The sequence below is a fragment of the Drosophila arizonae genome, chromosome 2 (assembly GCF_054131065.1).
Source record: "Drosophila arizonae isolate 15081-1271.41 chromosome 2, UAZ_ARI_1.0, whole genome shotgun sequence".
NCBI lineage: Eukaryota > Metazoa > Arthropoda > Insecta > Diptera > Drosophilidae > Drosophila > Drosophila arizonae.
In genome coordinates, this window is record NC_142922.1 from 28,815,381 (window position 1) to 28,836,196 (window position 20,816).

At 38.2% G+C, this 20,816-nt stretch overlaps 3 protein-coding genes across 4 annotated transcripts; 2 read left to right on the forward strand and 1 right to left on the reverse strand.

Moving 5' to 3' along the window:
• Positions 1-30: 30 nt before the first annotated feature.
• On the reverse strand, positions 31-20,071 carry Dh44 (corticotropin-releasing diuretic hormone 44). Its single transcript, XM_018000786.2, has 4 exons — positions 19,549-20,071; positions 14,289-14,457; positions 7,002-7,124; positions 31-2,213 (listed from the first exon to the last, which is right to left on the reverse strand). Exons 2-4 carry the CDS (start codon positions 14,454-14,456, stop codon positions 1,599-1,601), a joined length of 906 nt encoding a protein of 301 aa, XP_017856275.1. The 5' UTR covers position 14,457; positions 19,549-20,071; the 3' UTR covers positions 31-1,598.
• Positions 3,017-5,809, forward strand: LOC149270706 (uncharacterized). 2 transcript variants are annotated; one of them, XM_089476647.1, is made up of 3 exons: positions 3,017-3,342; positions 3,426-5,321; positions 5,391-5,809. In XM_089476647.1, exons 1-3 carry the CDS (start codon positions 3,138-3,140, stop codon positions 5,729-5,731), a joined length of 2,442 nt encoding a protein of 813 aa, XP_089332773.1. In that variant the 5' UTR covers positions 3,017-3,137; the 3' UTR covers positions 5,732-5,809. The 2 variants fall into 2 exon arrangements, with proteins under 2 accessions (XP_089332773.1, XP_089332771.1); XM_089476645.1 differs by having other exon boundaries at positions 3,426-5,809.
• LOC108609094 (uncharacterized) lies at positions 8,503-10,206 on the forward strand. The gene has a single exon (XM_089471637.1). The coding sequence runs from the start codon at positions 8,541-8,543 to the stop codon at positions 9,750-9,752; it is 1,212 nt and encodes a 403-aa protein (XP_089327763.1). The 5' UTR covers positions 8,503-8,540; the 3' UTR covers positions 9,753-10,206.
• Positions 20,072-20,816: the final 745 nt, after the last annotated feature.

The window sequence follows — 20,816 nt, forward strand, 5'->3', positions numbered from 1 at the left end:
TCCCTAGAGTTTGATAAAATTTCAAGACTTTTTGAGTTGAATGCCATTTCAATATTTTTGTATTTTTTATTCATTGTTTTCATTAAAATAAATACATACAAGTATAATCCATGTAATATATATATATTTAAATATAATATTGAATATCGTATCATCTGATTCCATTTTTTGTTACTTTGATTCAGCTTTATTTATGAGAAAATCATTTATTTACATAGAGAAAATCAAATTGTTTCACATCGAATTCATTAATATACATAAGTTATTCGTGTATGCAAGTGTATATGTATGTGTATTGATTCGTTCCATTGACAACGCATAGATTATACATTTATATAGTATATCATGCATTTGTAGATAGTTAAATTGAATTAATTAGGGTAGGGTTGAGTAGCTCATCTACATTAAAATCGTTAGACATATTTATATGATTTGCAACCATTTGTTTCTCTTCAATAAGTTTCCTAACTCTGCTATTACTTTCATTTAGCTACAAAACATGTAAGAAAGTGGACTGTAAGAAAGTGGACTGTGTGCTTCACTGCTCGTTACTTTTAGCTGAGTCAGTAAGCTTTCAGTGTCTGAGACTCTTAAATGATTTACATTATTGGAATGTCTTGAAAATTGTATACAATAAATATTTTGAGCAGCTGAACTTGTTTATGCGGGAAGGACGATCTCTTTTTTTTCATGAAATTAAATGTGAAAGAACTGATAACAAATTAGCATTCCGCCCGCGGATTATTTTTAACTATTTGAGAATAATAAATAAAGCTTAGCAAATAGTTAGCAAAAATAATAAATTAAATAATTGATTGAAAATGGTGAAATATTGAATTACAATTTGAAGCTTGCATGCACACATACATCATATAGCGTACCTAAATATACATATATATATATGAAGCATGCATATTTCACTTTCAAAGATTTGCTTTTAAAAACTACACGTGTTTTAATTTTTGTATTTTTTATTAAACAACATTTTTCTGGCTTTTAACCAAATTCATATACATATACATATACATATACATATACATATACATATACATATACATATACATATACATATACATATATATATATATATATATATTTATTTATCTTTTTTTTTGTAGTATTTATATTACGTTTCTGTTTTTTTTTTTTTATAATTTTTTTGCTAGTCAATAAATATAATTTGTTGAGTATCATTATTTTAGTGTTTAGGGAACGTTCGTTTCGAGTGGTTTGTGTTGCATATGCATCTGAGAGAGAGGTAGCGTGAATCGTTACGTAAACCATTTAGTTTCAAATACCAACGACGAAATTCAAATAGTTAGTAGAGTGCGCGAGTTGTCGGTGTAAGCCATGTGTACATTTATAGGGGGTGGTTGGGGTTCGTTTTCATCGGAGGGTTGCACACACAATATGTCTGCCTTAGAGCCAGCCATTAGGAACCGTCAATTTAGCAACTACGAACATCTAGTTAAACTCTAAAGCTGTCTGTTGTAGCTGTAGCTTTAGCTGTATCTGTAGCTATAGCAGTATCTGTATCTGTATCTGTATCTGTGTGTTTATGTATCTGTATCTGTTTCATTAGCCTTGGCTGCTGACACTTAATTAGCATAGTGCGAAGCTTTGTGCATGCGATAGATGAGACGCCACGGCATTCGAGAATTTCCGTTAGCCGCTTCTAGCGACCTGTCCATATCATCCATGTGCTGCTCGCTGGCCCAGTTCATGTTGGGCTCATACAGCATTTCGTCTCGATCCTCGCCAGAGTTATCCAGTTCGTCCTCAGTAGACACCAGGTCTGTTGCGCTTTTGCGATGGCCGTTTTCATGATTTGTTTCGTTTGCAATTTCATTTCCGTTTGACTGATGATGTTTGGCCACGCCCTCCTTGAGGGACTTGTCAAGCAGCAGCTGTTGCTGCTGCTCTTTTGCGGGTCGGTGTAGAAAATCAAAAAACCGTGACGCCGCTGAAGCCGTTGAGGGATCGGATGAACCAGCTGCGTTGCCACTGTAGCCCCACAGTTGACTGGGGAAATGCTGCTGCTGCAGCTGCTCGCGACGCAGCTGCTCTCGCTCCCGTTCCCGTTCTAGCTGCACCTGCTGCTGCTGCTGCTGCTGCTGTTGCTGCAGCAACTTGTGTCGCATGCTCCCCCACGTCGCTGGCTCTAGGAAAACACGTTTACCCACGTTCTTCAGTATGGCCCGATTCAATTCGACCTGTGCGCATCAAGTGCAAAGTAAAGAGAGAAAACGCTTGGCATTAAAGGAGTGCAGAACATGTCACGAGTAATTCGCAATGTGAGCCACAGCCACAGCTCCTAAGAGATATGAACCTATACTAACCCTACAACCTTAGCCCGTCTCTAGACACACGTTTGGTTTATATGACATACATATTTAATTTCTCAAACAGCCAATTTGATTTATGCTCAGCTTAACACATTTTAATTTACATTTTTAACTCGATTCTGTTGGGTCATTTCCTGTACCAACTAAACTCATTACATTTTAGTCTCCTGCAGATGTGGAAATAAATAAATGAAAAACCTCCTTTCTCGACAAAGCTAGTTATATTTTAGTGTCAATGAAATAATATGTAAATAAATAAATTAAAGCGAGGTAATTCCAGAAAAATCTTTGTATAAAAAGAAGAATGAATCAATGTATAACAAAAATAAAATATTATAAATAAGAACTGCTTTCTGTTATATGATTATCAATCGATATTAATCGATCTTTGGTATAAGATATCCCTAGTTTATAATTAAGTTTCTATTTTAATACATCGATATTTTTCGTCTTATACGGAAATTCATTTCAATAATATAATCCCTTTTAAGACCTACAAAATCAATGCCCATAATTGCAAAGATAATTGCATTGCTACTATAATTGTAATATCAATCATGCTTATCAGCTAGTAATCGGAATACCCATTTCAATGGGTTTCCAAAATAAATCTAAAGAACAGAGCTTCACTTGCGGAACTGTGGTGTGTTTTAGATATCACCCAATTTAGTCACAGTTTGGAAAATTCCTTGGACTGTTTACTGAAGATAAGACAGTACGCGTCAGTGCGCATCGTTGGGAATTTTTCATTTTCAATTATTGTTGCCTTATAAAAGACACAAAAACCATGGAATGGTCAAACAGTTGGGATCTCACAACCTAGCAATGAAAGTCCTAACATTTGTAGTACTAATTGGGAGCCTTCTTGTGGCTTTGGCTGCAGCAAAGCCACAAGGATATCACCATGGAGACATTGAACACCAAAGATGGCCATATGAAGCGAGCAATGATCAGCAGAAAATGGGTCAACGACCGATGACTGTTGAGGGCTCTATTGGTAAGTGTCCGATATTCTATGCGGATATTCATATATTTTACATGAGAGTCGAACTATTTTTGAAATTCTGCTATATTTTTTAGATCGTCCTGACGAGCGTCCAGGTAGTGGACAGCGTCCTCCCTACAACCACGAACTAAATCCGTTCGGCGGTCAACGTTCTCAGCCCGATCAGCGTTCTCCCTATAACCAGGAGCAAAGTTCATTTAATGGACAGCAATCGCAAGATTCATCCAATGGACAGCAGTTCCAGCCCTATCAGCGTTCTCCCTATAACCGCGAGCAAGGTTCATCCAATGGACAGCAATCGCAAGATTCATCCAATGGACAGCAGGTCCAGCCCTATCAGCGTTCTCCCTATAACCGCGAGCAAGGTTCATCCAATGGACAGCAATCGCAAGGTTCATCCAATGGAGAGCAGTTCCAGCCCTATCAGCGTTCTCCCTATAACCGCGAGCAAGGTTCATCCAATAGACAGCAATCGCAAGATTCATCCAATGGACAGCAGGTCCAGCCCTATCAGCGTTCTCCCTATAACCGCGAGCAAGGTTCATCCAATGGACAGCAATCGCAAGATTCATCCAATGGACAGCAGGTCCAGCCCTATCAGCGTTCTCCCTATAACCGCGAGCAAGGTTCATCCAATGGACAGCAATCGCAAGGTTCATTCAATGGACAGCAATCGCAAGGTTCATCTGAAGGTTCATCCAATGGACAACAATCGCAAGGTTCATCCAATGGACAGCAATCCCAACCCTATCAGCGTTCTCCCTATAGCCGCGAGCAAGGTTCATCCAATGGACAGCAATCGCAAGGATCATTCAATGGACAGCAATCTCAAGGTTCATCTGAAGGTTCATCCAATGGACAACAATCGCAAGGTTCATCCAATGGACAGCCATCCCAACCCTATCAGCGTTCTCCCTATAACCGTGAACAAGGTTCATCCAATGGACAGCAATCGCAAGATTCATCCAATGGACAGCAGGTCCAGCCCTATCAGCGTTCTCCCTATAGCCGTGAGCAAGGTTCATCCAATGGACAGCAATCGCAAGGATCATTTAATGGACAGCAATCGCAAGATTCATCTGAACGTTCATCCATTGGACAACAATCGCAAGGTTCATCCAATGGACAGCAATCGCAAGGATCATTCAATGGACAGCAATCTCAAGCTTCATCTGAAGGTTCCTCCAATGGACAACAATCGCAAGGTTCATCCAATGGACAGCAATCCCAACCCTATCAGCGTTCTCCCTATAACCGTGAACAAGGTTCATCCAATGGACAGGAATGGCAAGGTTCATCCAATGGACAGGAATGGCAAGGTTCATCCAATGGACAGGAATGGCAAGGTTCATCTGAAGGTTCATCCATTGAACAACAATCGCAAGGTTCACCCAGTGGACAGCAATCCCAACCCTATCAGCGTTCTCCCTATAACCGCGAGCAAGGTTCATCCAATGGACAGGAATGGCAAGGTTCATCCAATGGACAGGAATGGCAAGGTTCATCCAATGGACAGGAATGGCAAGGTTCATCCAATGGACAGCAATCGCAAGGTTCATCCAATGGACAGGAATGGCAAGGTTTATCCAATGGACAACAATCGCAAGGTTCATCTGAAGGTTCATCCAATGGACAACAATCGCAAGGTTCATCCAATGGACAGCAATCGCAAGGATCATTCAATGGACAGCAATCTCAAGGTTCATCTGAAGGTTCATCCAATGGACAACAATCGCAAGGTTCATCCAATGGACAGCAATCCCAACCCTATCAGCGTTCTCCCTATAACAGTGAACAAGGTTCATCCAATGGACAACAATCGCAAGGTTCATCCAATGGACAACAATCGCAAGGTTCATCCAATGGACAGGAATCGCAAGGTTCATCCAATGGACAGCAATCCCAACCCGATCAGCGTTCTCCCTATAACCGCGAGCAAGGTTCATCCAATGGACAGCAATCCCAACCTGGTCAGCATCCTAAGTATAATCACGAGCAAGGTTCATCCAATGGGCAACAATTTCGGCTGTATTTTCTAGGTCGTACTGACAAGCGTCAAGACAGTGGACAGCGTATTCCATATGACCACGAGCTAAGTCCGTTCGGTGGTCAACGTCCTGAGTCCCATCAGCGACCTCACTATAACCACGAGCAAGGTTCATCCAACGGGCAAGAACCGCAACCCGATCAGCGTCCATCACATGCGCACCATCGTCATCATGACCGCCGCTCACAGGACGAGGATGGCACAACTTTTGAGCCTGAAGAGTCAACTACAGTCGAGCCTGAAGAGTCGACCACAGCCGAGCCCGAAGAGTCGACCATAGCCGAGCCTGAGGAATCGACGACCCTGGAGCCAGAGGAAGGTACCACATTATAGAAAGGTAAACACTTTCTATAGCATATGAAAATATATTTGTATTGAATTGAGTATTCTATTAAAGTGTTGGTAGACAAGCATAAATCTTCAGTTTTCTGTTCTACACTCTTTCGTTGCCCAAGCCCAATTGTGCGTATGCACTCGAGAGCTTTCCTTTCACGGCGCTCGCACTCATGCAGCAATTTATAATATGCCTTTGACAAATCAATACGTGCGCCTTGACATGTGTAAATGGAGCACACAATTTCTTGCGACCCGCTCTCATCTGCAAGCGAAGAATCCGCGTTAGTCGAGAGGCACCCAAGGGCCAAATCATTTGAATTCCTGCCATTAAATCGTTTGATTTTTTTTTATTCGCCACAATTTACCTAACGCCGTGGGCTGCATCAACATTTAGGTAGCCAAATAAATTTTACTTTGTTGCCAGGGCGAAATATTTTTCGTATTACGCATACGACACGCTGGCTTCCCCTTTAACGTACAGAGAAAGGATGCCCTAAGCCTTTGCCTGTTTAGCTGCCAACCATCCTTAAGCTACTGAAGCCTTTTTTATATACCCTGTGCATGCCAACTGATTGAGAAAGGGTGTTTGAGAAACCAAATTTTGTAGTGTAAACAGATAAAAGCATTTTGCCAATAGTTTAGTATATCCAATGATAATAAATAGAAAATGTAAAACGTTTTCAGTTTTTAAAGTCGACCTTATTAGAGGTCATTCATATGTCCGGCATACCCATTTGAACAGATTCGTTCCGCTAACCTTTTGATATCTACCGCAGTGTTATTTACATGTCTACCCAATGCGGGTCTGTCAATACCTAGCGATAAGACTCGCCTTTGGGCTGTTGTCTGACAAATGGGCAGCAACGTGGCCAGATACGGGCAGGAAAGGAACGGAGATGCTGGAAACCTGACCTTGCCAGCCAGGCATTTGGCGTTTGTTTAACAAAAAATAAAAACACATTCTTCCCTTTCAGTTGGCTGGCAAATTAAAAAAGTTATCGCAAGCGATGTGCATTTCATGGACTTTGAAGTTGCTGTCCAACTTGCTCTTCCATTTGCAACTCTAATTTTGATTAGTTGCAACAATTTTCCATCTACATTGAATCGCACTCTCAAATGAAAATCGCATATTGCCCAGGCATTTCTTTTGTTTATCTGGCGAGCTGAACAAAACAATAATGAAAAGTTTTTCAGTGCTCATTTGCGCTTATTAAAAATACCAAGCCGGACAATGAATACCCTCCGGCCACCTGTACGCTTCGCTCACCTGCCGAGTGTTCTCCTTCATCTGTCTGCGCGCAATCTCCAAGAGCAGCCGCTGGCGCAGCACATCCAGCGGATTGACAATGGACAGCGACGGTTTATTCCGCTTGGCCAGCGAGTACTCATCCTGAAAATAGAAAACGAAAGGGAAACATAGAGATCCAATTTTGTATGCATTCATTTTTTAACTTCTGCTTACAGTGCACAACAAATTCTTAATTTAAAAAGTTTTCAACTGAGAATCTGTTTGAGTTGGTTCTCACTTTGTTACGCTTGTTTTGCACAAATATCTTCATGAATAGCCAAGTTATGAAAGTTTCTAGATAAGTTAATACAGGTCTTTGACAATATTAATGTACATAGAGACAGACAATTGACGCCTGAATTATATAATATACAAAATTGAATAAGAGAGAACTTTTCCTATTTCTGATATAATGAAAGTCTAAAGATAAACTTAAATTCTGGGAACATCTAACAAATTATAAAAAACAAGTCTGCAATTATTTTAATTTATATGTGAAAATGGGTTTTTAATGGGCAAATAATAAATCATTTAGCTTTACAGTTAAACCCCAAAGTGTGATAAGCATTTCCGAGTTTCTGTTTGCTATTTTTATTATTTTTGTTTATAATTAAAGAGTTGATTAGCGGTTTTCGTTGTTTGCTGCATCCAAATGAATAAATATTTACAATAATTTGCAAACTCGGGCAGCTTTCAGATAACAGACTGTGTGTAAACAAGTCAGTGTAGATAACATTGAGACATTCTAGATGATTTTTGAATGACTAATGATAGATAACATGTACACGTATCATGATCAAGGCCAGCAGAACGTACTTCTTATCAATCAATTTTCGTTATTGTATCATAAGACTTAATGCCAATTACAATTTTCATATATTAGCATAAATTGACCAATGCGTAAAAGTGTGGGAAGTCAATAAAATCTATGTCATATATTAGAGAAAATCTCAGAAATTCATAGAGAACATGATAAGCCCCAAGGCTGCTGGCCATAAGCTAAACCGCGAATTGGTCAAGTTGGACAATGTGAACGCCCCCAATTATCAAGTCTGGCAAAGTCTTGTGATTGGTAATTGATCATAGATAACTCTAGCCCCGCCTATGCTGGCAATTGGTCTGTGGAAAATACCCGAAGGTTAGACGATTGCCGATTAATTTTCAGTTCCTTGTTATTGTTTATTTCGGAGTGGAAAATACCATAAGGTCAAATAAAACCTTAACCTGCCCAACGCCAATTTTCAAGGTTAATCGAAACTAAATCAACCAACGAAAGAACATAATTAAGTACGAAAAGAAGTCCCGGGTACTCCACAATGAAATTTCACTTTTTTTGCCCTTTTCGTTATCAAACATTGTTGCGCAGATAGCGATTAGATATGAAATTTTTGTTGTAGTCATGAATGGCCAGTATGTCTGCGAGCCATGGTAACCTGCTGCCAATAGCCCCTTGCTTTCATGATATAAAATGCTCGGGCTATACTCCGGGCCATTTAGTATACATCGAACAATAGTAAAATGAAGGTTATAACAATTGCGTTATTCGTGGCTCTCTGCGCCGTGGTCGCGGCCAGGCCGAATGGCTTTGGCTGGGGACGTAATCACGGCGGCTGGGGGGCAAACATCCATCGTGATGATCAATGGCATGACAGAGTAGGCAATTTGGAACATGGTCGCTGGAATAAGCATGAAGATAGATGGCAGGGAAGGTTTGGCCGCTGGCACAGAGATGAGAGTGGTTGGCATAGGGACGACCGCTGGAGACATCCGAATTTCCATGGAATGCGTCCTGAACAACCTACAGCATTGCCAAGCTCCACAGCAGCTCCCGTGGAGACTACCCAGGCTTCCGAATCAACTCAGGTCCCTGAACAGCCAATTGAAAGTAGCCAAGCACCCGAGGTGACAACTGAGGCACCCGAAGAATCTACACAGGCACCCGAAGAGTCTACAGAAGCACCTGAGGAGAGTACGCAGGCACCCGAGGAGTCTACAGAAGCACCAGAGGAGACTACGCAAGAACCAGAGGAGTCTACAGAAGCACCGGAAGAGACCACAGTTGCACCCGAGGAGTCTACAGAAGCACCTGAGGAAACTACTCAGGCACCCGAGGTGTCTACAGAAGCACCCGAAGAGACCACAGTTGTATTCGAGGAGTCTACAGAAGCACCAGAAGAGACTACGAAGGCACCCGAGGAGTCTACAGAAGCACCAGAGGAGACTACGCAAGAACCAGAGGAGTCTACAGAAGCACCGGAAGAGACCACAGTTGCACCCGAGGAGTCCACAGAAGCACCTGAGGAAACTACTCAGGCACCCGAGGTGTCTACAGAAGCACCCGAAGAGACCACAGTTGTATTCGAGGAGTCTACAGAAGCACCAGAGGAGACTACGCAAGAACCAGAGGAGTCTACAGAAACACCGGAAGAGACCACAGTTGCACCCGAGGAGTCTACAGAAGCACCTGAGGAAACTACACAAGCACCAGAGACGCCTGAAGAGTCTACTCAGGTAACCGATGAGCCGACAGAAACTACTCAAGTCCCCGAAGGACCGACAGACACTACTCAATCATCGGAAGAGCCTGAAGAGTCTACTAAAGTTACAGAGGAGCCGACTGAAACTACGCAAGCCACCGTAGAGCCAGAGGAATCAACGATCGAAGGTTCGGGAGAACCTGTTGAGACAACGACAGAAGCAGAGGAGGGCAGCGGGTCGGCGAGGTCCTAAGCTCGCCCTGGCTACTAGAATATCATTATTATTTTAATGCTAAGCGAGCGTAGTAAGCATTGGGAATCCAACATAGTTATGAAGCGAAATGATATGTTAATTTAAGTAGATGGTTTTATTCTAATTATAGAAACTGTTAGTCAAATGATTTCGTAATCTTTTATTGTTCATCATTTTCTGAGTACTTCAAAAATTCAATTGCTACGATTGATTTTAAAAAATATCAGACACTTCTTTTTGTTAACATGACATTATCATAATGGGCACTTAAGATTGCCTTCTATGTAGGGTCCATAAATACATTATTTGTTGATTTGTACCGCACAGAGTGTTAATGGCAAAAATTCAAGTCCAATCTTCAGTTTCGATAGGTCGCAAAAATGTTTCAACGCAACTCATATCGCTGGGCATAAAATAATAAAAGTGGTATTCAAATGGCTTATTACTCATGCAATTCGATCGATATGTGTACTTTTGTTATGGAAAAATTTTCGCAACAGCAATTACATATATTAGCAGCACATTATGTCAGTTATTGTTGTTAGTATTTGCTCAGAAACAATATCAATAATTGCGCATAACTAGATGTTTTTCCCTGTTAATCGAAGACAACTGTTCAAATATGCGGCGCCTGGAGCCTGGGCCCTATAAATAGATCGTTATCTGAAGAAAACGATATCAAACCAAATCTAAAGTACATCATGAGGGCTATTACATTAGCAATTTTCGCTGTCTTGTTGGTTGCCGTAATGGCACGACGCGGCTCTGGCGGCGAAGGCCAGGGCCCTCCTGGTCTTGGTGGACTGGGTGGCCAGGGACCTCCTGGACTGGGTGGCCAGGGACCTCCCGGACATAGACGTCCACATGGTCCTCCCGGTGGCAAGCCACCATCAGGTGGATCTGAAGGCGATGAGAACGACAATAATGACAACGATCAAAATGATGACGATGATAGTGATAATGATGATAATAATGACAATGATGATAATAATGACGACGAGAATAACCAGGACGATGCTGGCGAAGCCGAAGATGAGAATGAAGCGAATAACGAAGAGAATCAGGACGGCGATGAGAACAACGATCAAAATGCCTAAAATCTAATTCTGCTTGAAACTTTAACTCTCTTCCTGTTAATATTTAAAAAAGAATCATGCAATAAATTATTATATTTGGCGACTTCAAAATTAAGTTGTTTTTTTATACCCTGAATCCATTGAAAATGGGAAATCAGGGTATAATGGTTTTGTTGAAATGTATGTAACAGGCAGAAGGAGGCGTGGCAGACCCCACAAAGTATATATATTCTTGATCAGGGTGACGAGCTGAGTTGATTTGGCCCTGTCCGTCTATTTGTCTGTCCGTCTGTCCGTCTGTCCGTATGTTTGAACGCGTCGATTTCCGAAGATATAAGAGCTAGAGACTTCAAATTTGTTGTAAAATGTTCGTAATTACAGCGCGGATATCGAGTTTATTATTAAAAATCGATAACTCATCCCGATCTTTTTATCGATAAAAAACCGTATCGAAAACCAGTTATAAAATTATATCTTCTACACCTTTATTGCTAGAGTCTCAAAATTTTTTATATATGCTTATATGCAGTTTATACAATTTCGGTTTTTGTTAAAATTTACCTCCCACCTCTAAATTCACCCCCTCACCCTCACTTTTGTAAAAAGCGTATTTCAAATACTAGAGACTTGTGCTTTGGCAATTACATGCATATCTATGTTATAATCATAATCTGAAAGTTTCATGAAGATCGTACGTCCAAAAAAGTTATTAAATAATTAAGTTCTCATAGTAAGCGCACACTGCAGCCCATGCGTGTTTATGCGTGAGTGCTTGTGTGGATATGTGTTTGTGTATGTGTTTGTATGTGTTTGTGTATGTGTGTGTATATGTGAGTGTCTGTATGCGTTTGTGTCTGTATGCGTGTGTGTGTATGTATGCCTGTGTGTGCGTGCGTGTGTGTGTGTGTGTGTTTCTTGTGTAAGCTGAAAGACGCGAAAAATGATTGAAATAGCTAACACTCCAGGGGTTCAGGGGATCTCGTAGTCGAGCAGTCTCGACTAGAACTTTCTTACTTGTTTTTTTTTTTTTTTTAATTAGTTAATTAGTTCCCTGTGGCGTTTTCTGTAAGCATGGAACCAATCCCATTAAAATTATTTCTGTATCAATCAAGGCAATCAAGGCGATATATTGAATATGGCCGGAATTACAAATGAGAGAGTATTCCCCATTCGCCTAGTTTTCTTTGCCCCAGTTTTATCGCAAATTGCTATGAATTGTTTTTTTTGGCAAAGTTTGCGCATAAATTTCCATTTGACTAAACTATTTACGCTGGCAAACTTTCATCTTGGCTCTAAATAGTTTTGATTTTACCAAATGCTGCACTGGCTAAAATATTTATAGTGCAACCAAATAGTTGATAAAAGATGCAGGCCCCGGGCAGAAAGAGAATATTTGTGAGAATGAAGACCACATTCACAGATGTTCGTGTATCCCAAAAGTTGCTCCTTTGAAATGGCCGCCTGTCAATTTGACAAGTGATGGCAGCAGTGCCCCCAAGCATTAAGCCCCATTGTGGCCTCCAAGTGGAGCTCACACATATTGACCAAATTAAACAGCGTGAAAACTTGAACTTTTGTTGTCAACTTTGGGGGATTTATTCACGCTGTAAAACAACAAAGCGTCAAGCTTTATTTATCTTCTTGTCAAAGGTAAACAAACAAGGTCATAATATGTTTTGTTTACTTTTTGTTTACATTTTTTTCCTGTTACTTTTATTTTTTGCTGTGCTAATGAAGCGTACATAAATCGTTATTAAAAATTTTCCATTTACAATCGAGTGGGAATGTTGCTGTTGGGAACTAACGAATGCGTAATGCTCGTTCACGGTACAACAATACTTGAATGTATGAATATATAAATATTTTGGAATTTTAAGAGACGTAATTAGTCGAGAAATGCTATGCCTCGATTTTTCACAATGCATTACAATTTTTTTTATTTTTTTTTATTTGGAATATTTAGTTGTAAATATTTTACATTTATTTATAACTTGATAGATTTCAACAGTAGGTCAAATCTAAAATTGTAATTATAGGATACAGTTTATTTTTAAATTTACTTAGGTAAACATTTTTGAAATAATTAACAACTCACGTTATAATCTCGTGTTCACCAATGTGTATAAATTCTTAAAAGCGCCAGACATCAAGATATTGCCCTTATAAACCAATACACTCGCTTAATTTCATAAATTAGCACAAAAGAACATTGACTAATTTGTTTGTTTTCACAATGTTAAATCTTAATGATTGGTCATTGGACACATTCTGTTGATTAGATTGCTCGGGACTATTGTATGTCTCATTTCAAGATAATACTGAGAATACTTAAAATGTTTTTCAATTGCGCCTTCATTAGAAATCAAAAGTTGTTTAATCGGAAATACGACCAAGTCGATAAGGGAGCTTCCTTGGGAACTACATCGAAATTTGTGAGAGTTGGACAAACACGAATGATAACAGGGGCTAAGTAGGAGAATTTATTGATAAACATATATAAAAAACAAGTAAGAACGTTGCAGTCGGGCGTTACCGACTGCGGAATACTCATTCACATCCCATCAACAATTTAGTAGTTAAGTTTCGCTCTAATACTGTCAAATATGAAGGGTTTTCCGATTTGCCACGCCCCGACTATGCGCACCACCTCATTTTTGGTCAGTTCTTAAAACGTGATAACGGTATCCTAACTGCAAAGTTTGAATGCTTACCCTCAAAAAATGTGAAAATTACAGGGTATTTTTCGATATGCCATGCCCCTAAAGTGGCGAAAAAAATTATTGTTGGGTCATCGATAGAGGAGGTTACTGGTAACTTAACTCTCTAAATTTGAAGCTTCTAGCTATTATACTTTATAAGATATCAACTTTTGCGGTTTGCCACGCCCCCCATGTGGGCGGATATATATCCGACAAAGCTTGGGTGATAAGTCCGAGTATATATACAAAATTTGAGGTCTCTGGCATCAATAGTGTCCAAAATAAAGCAGAATTTAAAAAATCACTATCTCTTCAGGTCCGATTTGTCATTTCTTATAAAAGAAAGACCTTAGCATGTTTTATTGCCATCGGATTCAATGAGTCGCCAGTCGCCCATTCCCGAACTTTTTATAAGGAATCAATTGATTGTCAATTGCAGACACACGTATATATATAACATTAAGAACATATACCAACAATTATGACAGTTATTTAAATAAGGGAAGCAATAAAATTAAATTTACTTCTGGTTTCTATTTTTTTCTCATTCCCTCTTCTGTTTGCAAATGAAATGCTTATAAATGCCCCGATGGCAACATCAAAGAATTCATCATTTTTTTCCATTTCTCTTTTGTACAGATTAAAAGGCAAAAGAAATGTGAGTCCGAAAAAAAAAAATGTCAGAAAAATGAGCGACAACTGCGGAAAACCACAAAAGACTGGTATACGGGGGACAATAGCATCGCTCACGGCTTACTCACCTGTACGGCCTGTACATCCAAATAGTCCAGCGGAAATCCGTTGACTGAGCCACCGCCTGCAGCACCCGCTGCTGTTGCCGGCGCACCACGCTGTGCGGTGCAAACGAGCCTCGTGGCGCTGAGTAAAGTCAATAACACCGGGCAAAACCACGCTGTGGCTTTCATCATTCTGCAATTAAAAAAAAAAATACAAGTTAATAAAAAACAACAACAATAATTGCATGGAAAATAAACGGATGCACAATCCGGACGATAAAACAGGCACTGCGCCGGCCCAAATTGCATCAAGTTAAATAAAAATTGAATTTCATTCCGTCAGAATAAACGGAATATTGAGCAGAGCCTGTCGAATCAACAGCAAACTAACAGGTATATATATTTTATTTATTTATTTTTTGCATTGATAAACGCATTTATGGATAGTCCATCAAATATGCATGCTACAGAAATCTCAAAAATATTTGGTTAAATGAGTTTGAAGGACTAAAAATATTTCGAGCTTCTAAATCCGATTATTAAACTGTGTTTCATTTTTATTAAACACCAAAAAAATCCTTGAATATACCAATGAATTTTTAATAATTTACATGATATATTATTTCTTATTTTATTTGTATTTCGTAGTGGTTTCAAAATGCAAAAATTTGTTGATATGGGATGTGTAAATATGTACCAGAAAGATTAATATGAATTGGCGTAAATAATTCATGTTTTATAACTAACACTGGTTCGAACTCCATTGAACTCAATCCATATAATTATGTTTATATATACTCTAATATTTATCTAATACCAAATTCAAACAATATCCGATGCTGTCCATGACAATATCTGTGTAAAACTAAAATAATCATATTTAATACCTAATTAGTATTACAATGGAGTTTCGTAGGATACAGTCTTTCAATTTGATGAATAAATTATAATTAAAGCATTCTCAAATTGTAACAATTTTCTCTGGTCTTTACTTTTTCACTTACAGAGACTCTGACACTTACACGTGTTGAGCTCTTCGTTGCTGGCATACTAAAGCAGTTCGGAGCACAATTTAAGGGCAATCTATCAACATCAGTGCATATATATATAAATAAATATATATATATGTGTGTATAAAAAACGTATCTGGACTCTGACATTGATATTGCAACGCGTTGCAAGCGTGTCCGGAATATGCGAGAGTCGTGTGTGGAAATACGCAACCTTTTGACATACTGAAGTGTGCTTATAATTTATGGCTTATGCACATGCATGACCTCTTCTAACCCCACTTTCAACTCAGCTCTTCACTCCCCGTGGATGGATGGATGGATGGACTCGCCAAATGACTTTGCCCAGCGACAGCGAAACATAAACGTAATGTGTGGAAATAACATAAATAGATGGCAGGTCGCTGGCTAGGGTTTCGGATGGACACGTGCCCCCCTCGTGCAGCACAGACAGACTGGGGACACTGACGGAACGAGCTATTATGGCCAACTGAAAGGATTCCTTTTGCGGCCACAAAACAATTTGCACGCCTGCTCGATTATGCAAACTATCCCTTAGCTAACCAGAACTGGGAAATAATTTAAGAGCTGTCAAAGGTTGAATACCCTGGAAAAGACTAAGCCAATGTAGAATATACCTCTAATAAAAATATTCCTTTACTAAATTTAGCCGAGTTGGGCTCACAATTGCTGACTTTTTCTAAGATATAGGGTATCAAAGGCTCAATTCAAAGGCCAATGACTGGCAACAGGCTTACAATTTCCGCTTAACCTCAGGCCAGGAAGGCCGCAAATCCTCTAAAATCGTTGTGTATCTAAAAATAGATGTAAACACCGTGTAAATATAGTTTTACATGCGTCGTGCGCCGTGCTCTGTGCGCTGTGTCGCACTGCTCTATTTATTTTTTTAGTCTGCAAATTGGTTTTGCGTTCCGTTTGGGGCCCACTCTCACTTCCTTTAGCTCCGATGGCAGCCTTTTCTACATATTTTGATTAGCTTGAGCAAATGTTTACGGGGGCCTTCTATTTCAGTTGCTGTGTGACCCGCATGAAGCTATTTATTTATTAATGCTCAACAGGAATCAAAGGCAATATTCTTCCCTAGCTCGTATATAGTCCATGAACTTGAGTTGAAGAGTGCGATTGATAATCAAATTTTTTTTGACAAAATGCCAGCCTCAAGCTATCGTGCGTCATCTGTCTATCAGCTGCTCTTTGAAATGTCATCAAAATTGAGATAAGCAGCGCTCTCTTTTCTTTTCTTTTTCAATTATAACATGAGTACGCAGCGTGTACTACGTGACGTATACGCAACGCAATTTTCGTTTAGTTTCTGTTGTATGCTGTGGGGCGCGTTGATAAATATTTTTTTTTCGTTTAATTTTTTTGTTATATGTATATATTTCATTGTCTTGTAAAAAGAGAACTGAACTTTAAATAAACTAAATATCACATTCTGTTCAATGCATTTTTCTGGCTATATATGGAGAGTTATCTAAAATAATACAGGTTAATAATATTTTTTCTCCTACAGATTTGTCTGCGCTTTCGCTAAGCACTTAGCTACACTTAAGCTGAGCTGTCATTTGTAAAACTTGAGCGCAAATCTCTCTGGCTGTTTCACTAGTTGATGGCATAGTTGATGGCATAGCCACAAGATATTTGACATATGTAAGCAACTCCATAAAAAAAGGTGGCAGCGATGACATGAGGGATTCGGGCAGCTGTCATATTCGGGGCCAGGATTTGCGAATATACGAATATTGAAATGTTGACAGCAGCGCTGCATATGGCGAAATAGAAAAATATGAAAATTCATGGATGTGTCAATTTTTTGACCCGTTCTATTTTCTATTTCCCACCGCTCGCAATTGATGCAAAAATGTGAAATAAAATTCCATTCGGTAGCCCAAAAATGAAATTACATTGTTTAAATACCATCATAGGAAAATGTCTGCATTTGAAGTTTAGCAAATAAACATATTTTGTTTGGGCATTAAACAATGCTCGGCATAATGTGGCCCAATAAAAACTGCCCTGCCCCACTGCGTAAGCACATGCACTGCGAAATAAAGGGACTGCCCCACTGAGAAATCGTGATTGCCCGGAGCGCGTTCGCTTGCTTTTATCTGCGCAGTTAAAGCATAAATAAAATATATATGTATTAACAATAATATGTATAAAACATAAGAAATAAAACGGCAAAAGTCCCGTCTATTTGCATTTAACATGTATGCAAATATCTGCGCAGTTAGGCCAAAGTTTTAGGTCGATAAAAAGGATTTTTACGAGCGAACAATTTGATTTTTTCCGCTAAGCCATGGGAAGAAAAAAAAACATAGAAGTGAATAAATGAATTTAATGTATGAATAAATGATTCGACTGCAGCTCAATTGGGAGATTTACTGTAATCAAATCATGGGCAAACATTGTGTGCAACTATGTGGGTATATTAGACTGCGTAAATACCTGTTAGTAATTTTGTACAGAAATCATAACGAAAGTAAGGCTTCAAATATATTATTATATTGTAATTTCATATATAGATTTGTGTAATGAATCTCAGTAAGGAGGCCGTAATTCGAAAAGTAAGATCTCAATTGAGTTACATTTGCAATTGCGAAAATACAATCTAAATCGAATTGACATGTGTTACAGTTACGATCTTGAAGACACAAAAAAAAATCTTTTATGAGTCGCAAACAAAACGTGACCCATCAAAAAGTGACGTCACAGTGGGCTGGCTCGATGGAAATGACAGGACAGCAAGTTTTCGCAGCCAATCAAAAGTTGAAAATGTTCGCCAAGACATGTTTGCACTCCAGTAAATTACAAGACTCGGGACCTTAACTACAGGACAGCAGCCGAAGAGGCTGCGGCTGAACAATGTGAAAATTGCATAAAGAATAAAAATTAATTACTTGAGCAGCTGTAGTGCTTGCCATTGAGAAGTGCTGGGCATCGTTTCAAGCAATCCCAATATTTAAGATCTCTTTAATTTTTAATTTAAATTTTAGTTCCATTTCGTTAAGGGAACAATAATCCAAATTCCCAAACTGAGCTGCTGCACTCATTTCTTTAACATCTTGTATCACAAGTAAATTAATTGGCAACACGTAATGAATTTGGTCAATGTTCCATTGCCAATGAACATCTATAAATTAGGCTACAAGCCAAATTAATTGCTGAAAACATTTTATTAAATTAAGGCAATGTTTACTTTTGGGCTTGCGGCGTACACAAAACACAAGCATGTACATAGATTTGTCTAATTATATATAATTGAGAAGATACCAGGAAAATGTCTATCGACTTTTAAATAAAACTTTTAAAATATATTTTATGGTTGTTTGTAGTATATAATTTCATATTAAATTTAAGTTTATAATATAAAATATATACAAAGGTTATAATATTTTAAAATATAATTTTGTAATATAAAAGAAATTTTATATGTGCAATATATTTGGTTTGTTCATAATATGTTAAATATTTATATATTTTTATGTTTTTTTTTTTTTTTTTTTTTTTTTTTTTTTTTTTTTTTTTTTTTTACAATATTATACATTTTTAAGTATATATTTTGTTTGTCTGTTATTACAGATACAATATTGTATCTATATCTTAATCAAATTACACATCAAAATAAATACAATGGCCTATACTTTATGTATTCCTAGCGATTTCATCTGATAATTAGTTTAAAAATGAATATTCTGTGGACTACATTTTTGAAATAATAAGTTTTACTTCAATTTCAAGACACAGACTTTTTTATTATAGTAAGTGAATATATATTATATAAAATTTGCCAAATATAATTAATTTATTTAAAGATTACTAAAATAAATTCACATAAATTAATGACAATTAAAAAAACTATTGCGCCAATAAAAATATACATTTATTATTAAATTAAAAATCTCGGATGCATATGTATTGTTAATAATTTTTTAATTTTTTTAATAAACAAATATTATTCAGTTATACTATTTTATTTTATATTTTATGAACATAATTATTTAGTTCTATTTCTATATACTATTTGTGTTTTGAAATTATATATTTCTTATTAAATTAAAAATCTCGGATGCGTCTGCATTTTTAATTTATTATTATTATTATTTTTATTTATTTTTTTTTTTAATACTCTATTTTATTTTATATTTAATATTTTATGAACAGCATTTATCAGTTTTCTTTCTATATACAATTTGTGTTTTGAAATTAATTTACGAACAATTTGAAATCGAATTCAAATCTTTTGTACCCACCAGTTATAACGTTGATTAGGTTTAATCCACAAAGTGAAAAACGTTTGCTTTAACAACGCGTTGAATGCCACCAAATGCAAATAAGTTACTTTTCGTTCAAATTGGTTTGGGGTTTGCCGTTTGATAACAATTTTTCTTCACACACTTTGGTAATTGGCTGTGAGAAAATTTCGTTTGATCTTAGCACTGGGTAATATTTATGGTTTTCAAGATTTACGTTTTAGGGCCAATTTTTTATTTTTATGGGCTCACGCGCGACTGCAATGAAACGAAATGGGACTCGGCTTAAATTCCAAATTTGAATATATTTTTAAGTGAAAATTCGCACAGAAATTATGTTGAAATTTCAGTTGTTAATTGGAGGGCTATAAAGCTGGCCTAAGGAGCTAGGCTCTGTTCCTTCGAATCGCTATTCGAGGCTGTGTCCGAGAACGCAACAGGCTGACGACGAGCGAAATACTCTGAGCTCGAGCCGTTGCTCGCTTGTTTTTATATTGCAAGGCAATGGGCGACGCTGAACGTTCCGCGACGAGCGCCAAAGCCGAGCAGCAAGGACGACGACGACGACGACGATGACGAAGGGACGACGACAGGACGAAGCCATGCGACTAGTTATGAATGAATCCGTGCGACACGCACCAACGTGGGAGGCTCCACATGTGGGCCCCCAGTTACAAAATTCACACCGAATGTTGCCCGAGCAACTAACGTGAATGCTTGCAACATGTTGCTGCAACATCTGCTATCTACCTATCTACCCTTCTTTATCTCTTTGTTTGTGTGTTTCCCCTTTTAATTATCGAACTCTATTAATAAGAAATGAATTTTTATGCGCACATTAATTGCTTGATTATTTTATTTTTTAGCCAGACCAAAGGGTTTGCCTCGGTTATTGGAATTGACCTCAGAGCCGGGCTAACAAGTAACATCTAACGGCTTTTGGCAGCTCAGCCGCTGATCAGCGCTCAGGTGTGAAATTGCATGCCATTCATCTTCATCTCCTAAAGAAATATATGTGTGTATACAGATGTGTATAGAACAGCACTGGCTACAATGGGTGGGTGACGCAAATATCAGCGCATAAAAACAATCTTTATCTAACGGGGCTAAACTACATTGCAAATAAAATATAATTGTATGTAGATGTATCATGTGCACGGAAAAATAAAATATAATTCTCTATAGATGTATCATGTACACAGGTTGGGTGGGGCAAACATAATCTTGTGATGTTCTTTTTCACTCTCCCTTTCTCTTTTATTTGGCGC

Excerpts from the sequence above, each read along its gene's own strand:
- LOC149270706 (XM_089476645.1), top strand. The coding sequence starts at position 3,138 with ATGGTCAAACAGTTGGGATCTCACAACCTAGCAATGAAAGTCCTAACA. Across the intron at positions 3,343-3,425 it reads GACTGTTGAGGGCTCTATTG|ATCGTCCTGACGAGCGTCCA; the intron begins GTAAGTGTCCGA and ends TATATTTTTTAG.
- LOC108609094 (XM_089471637.1), top strand. The coding sequence starts at position 8,541 with ATGAAGGTTATAACAATTGCGTTATTCGTGGCTCTCTGCGCCGTGGTC.
- Dh44 (XM_018000786.2), bottom strand. The coding sequence starts at position 14,456 with ATGATGAAAGCCACAGCGTGGTTTTGCCCGGTGTTATTGACTTTACTC. Across the intron at positions 7,125-14,288 it reads TGGATGTACAGGCCGTACAG|GATGAGTACTCGCTGGCCAA; the intron begins GTGAGTAAGCCG and ends TTCTATTTTCAG. Across the intron at positions 2,214-7,001 it reads TGAAGGAGAACACTCGGCAG|GTCGAATTGAATCGGGCCAT; the intron begins GTGAGCGAAGCG and ends TGATGCGCACAG.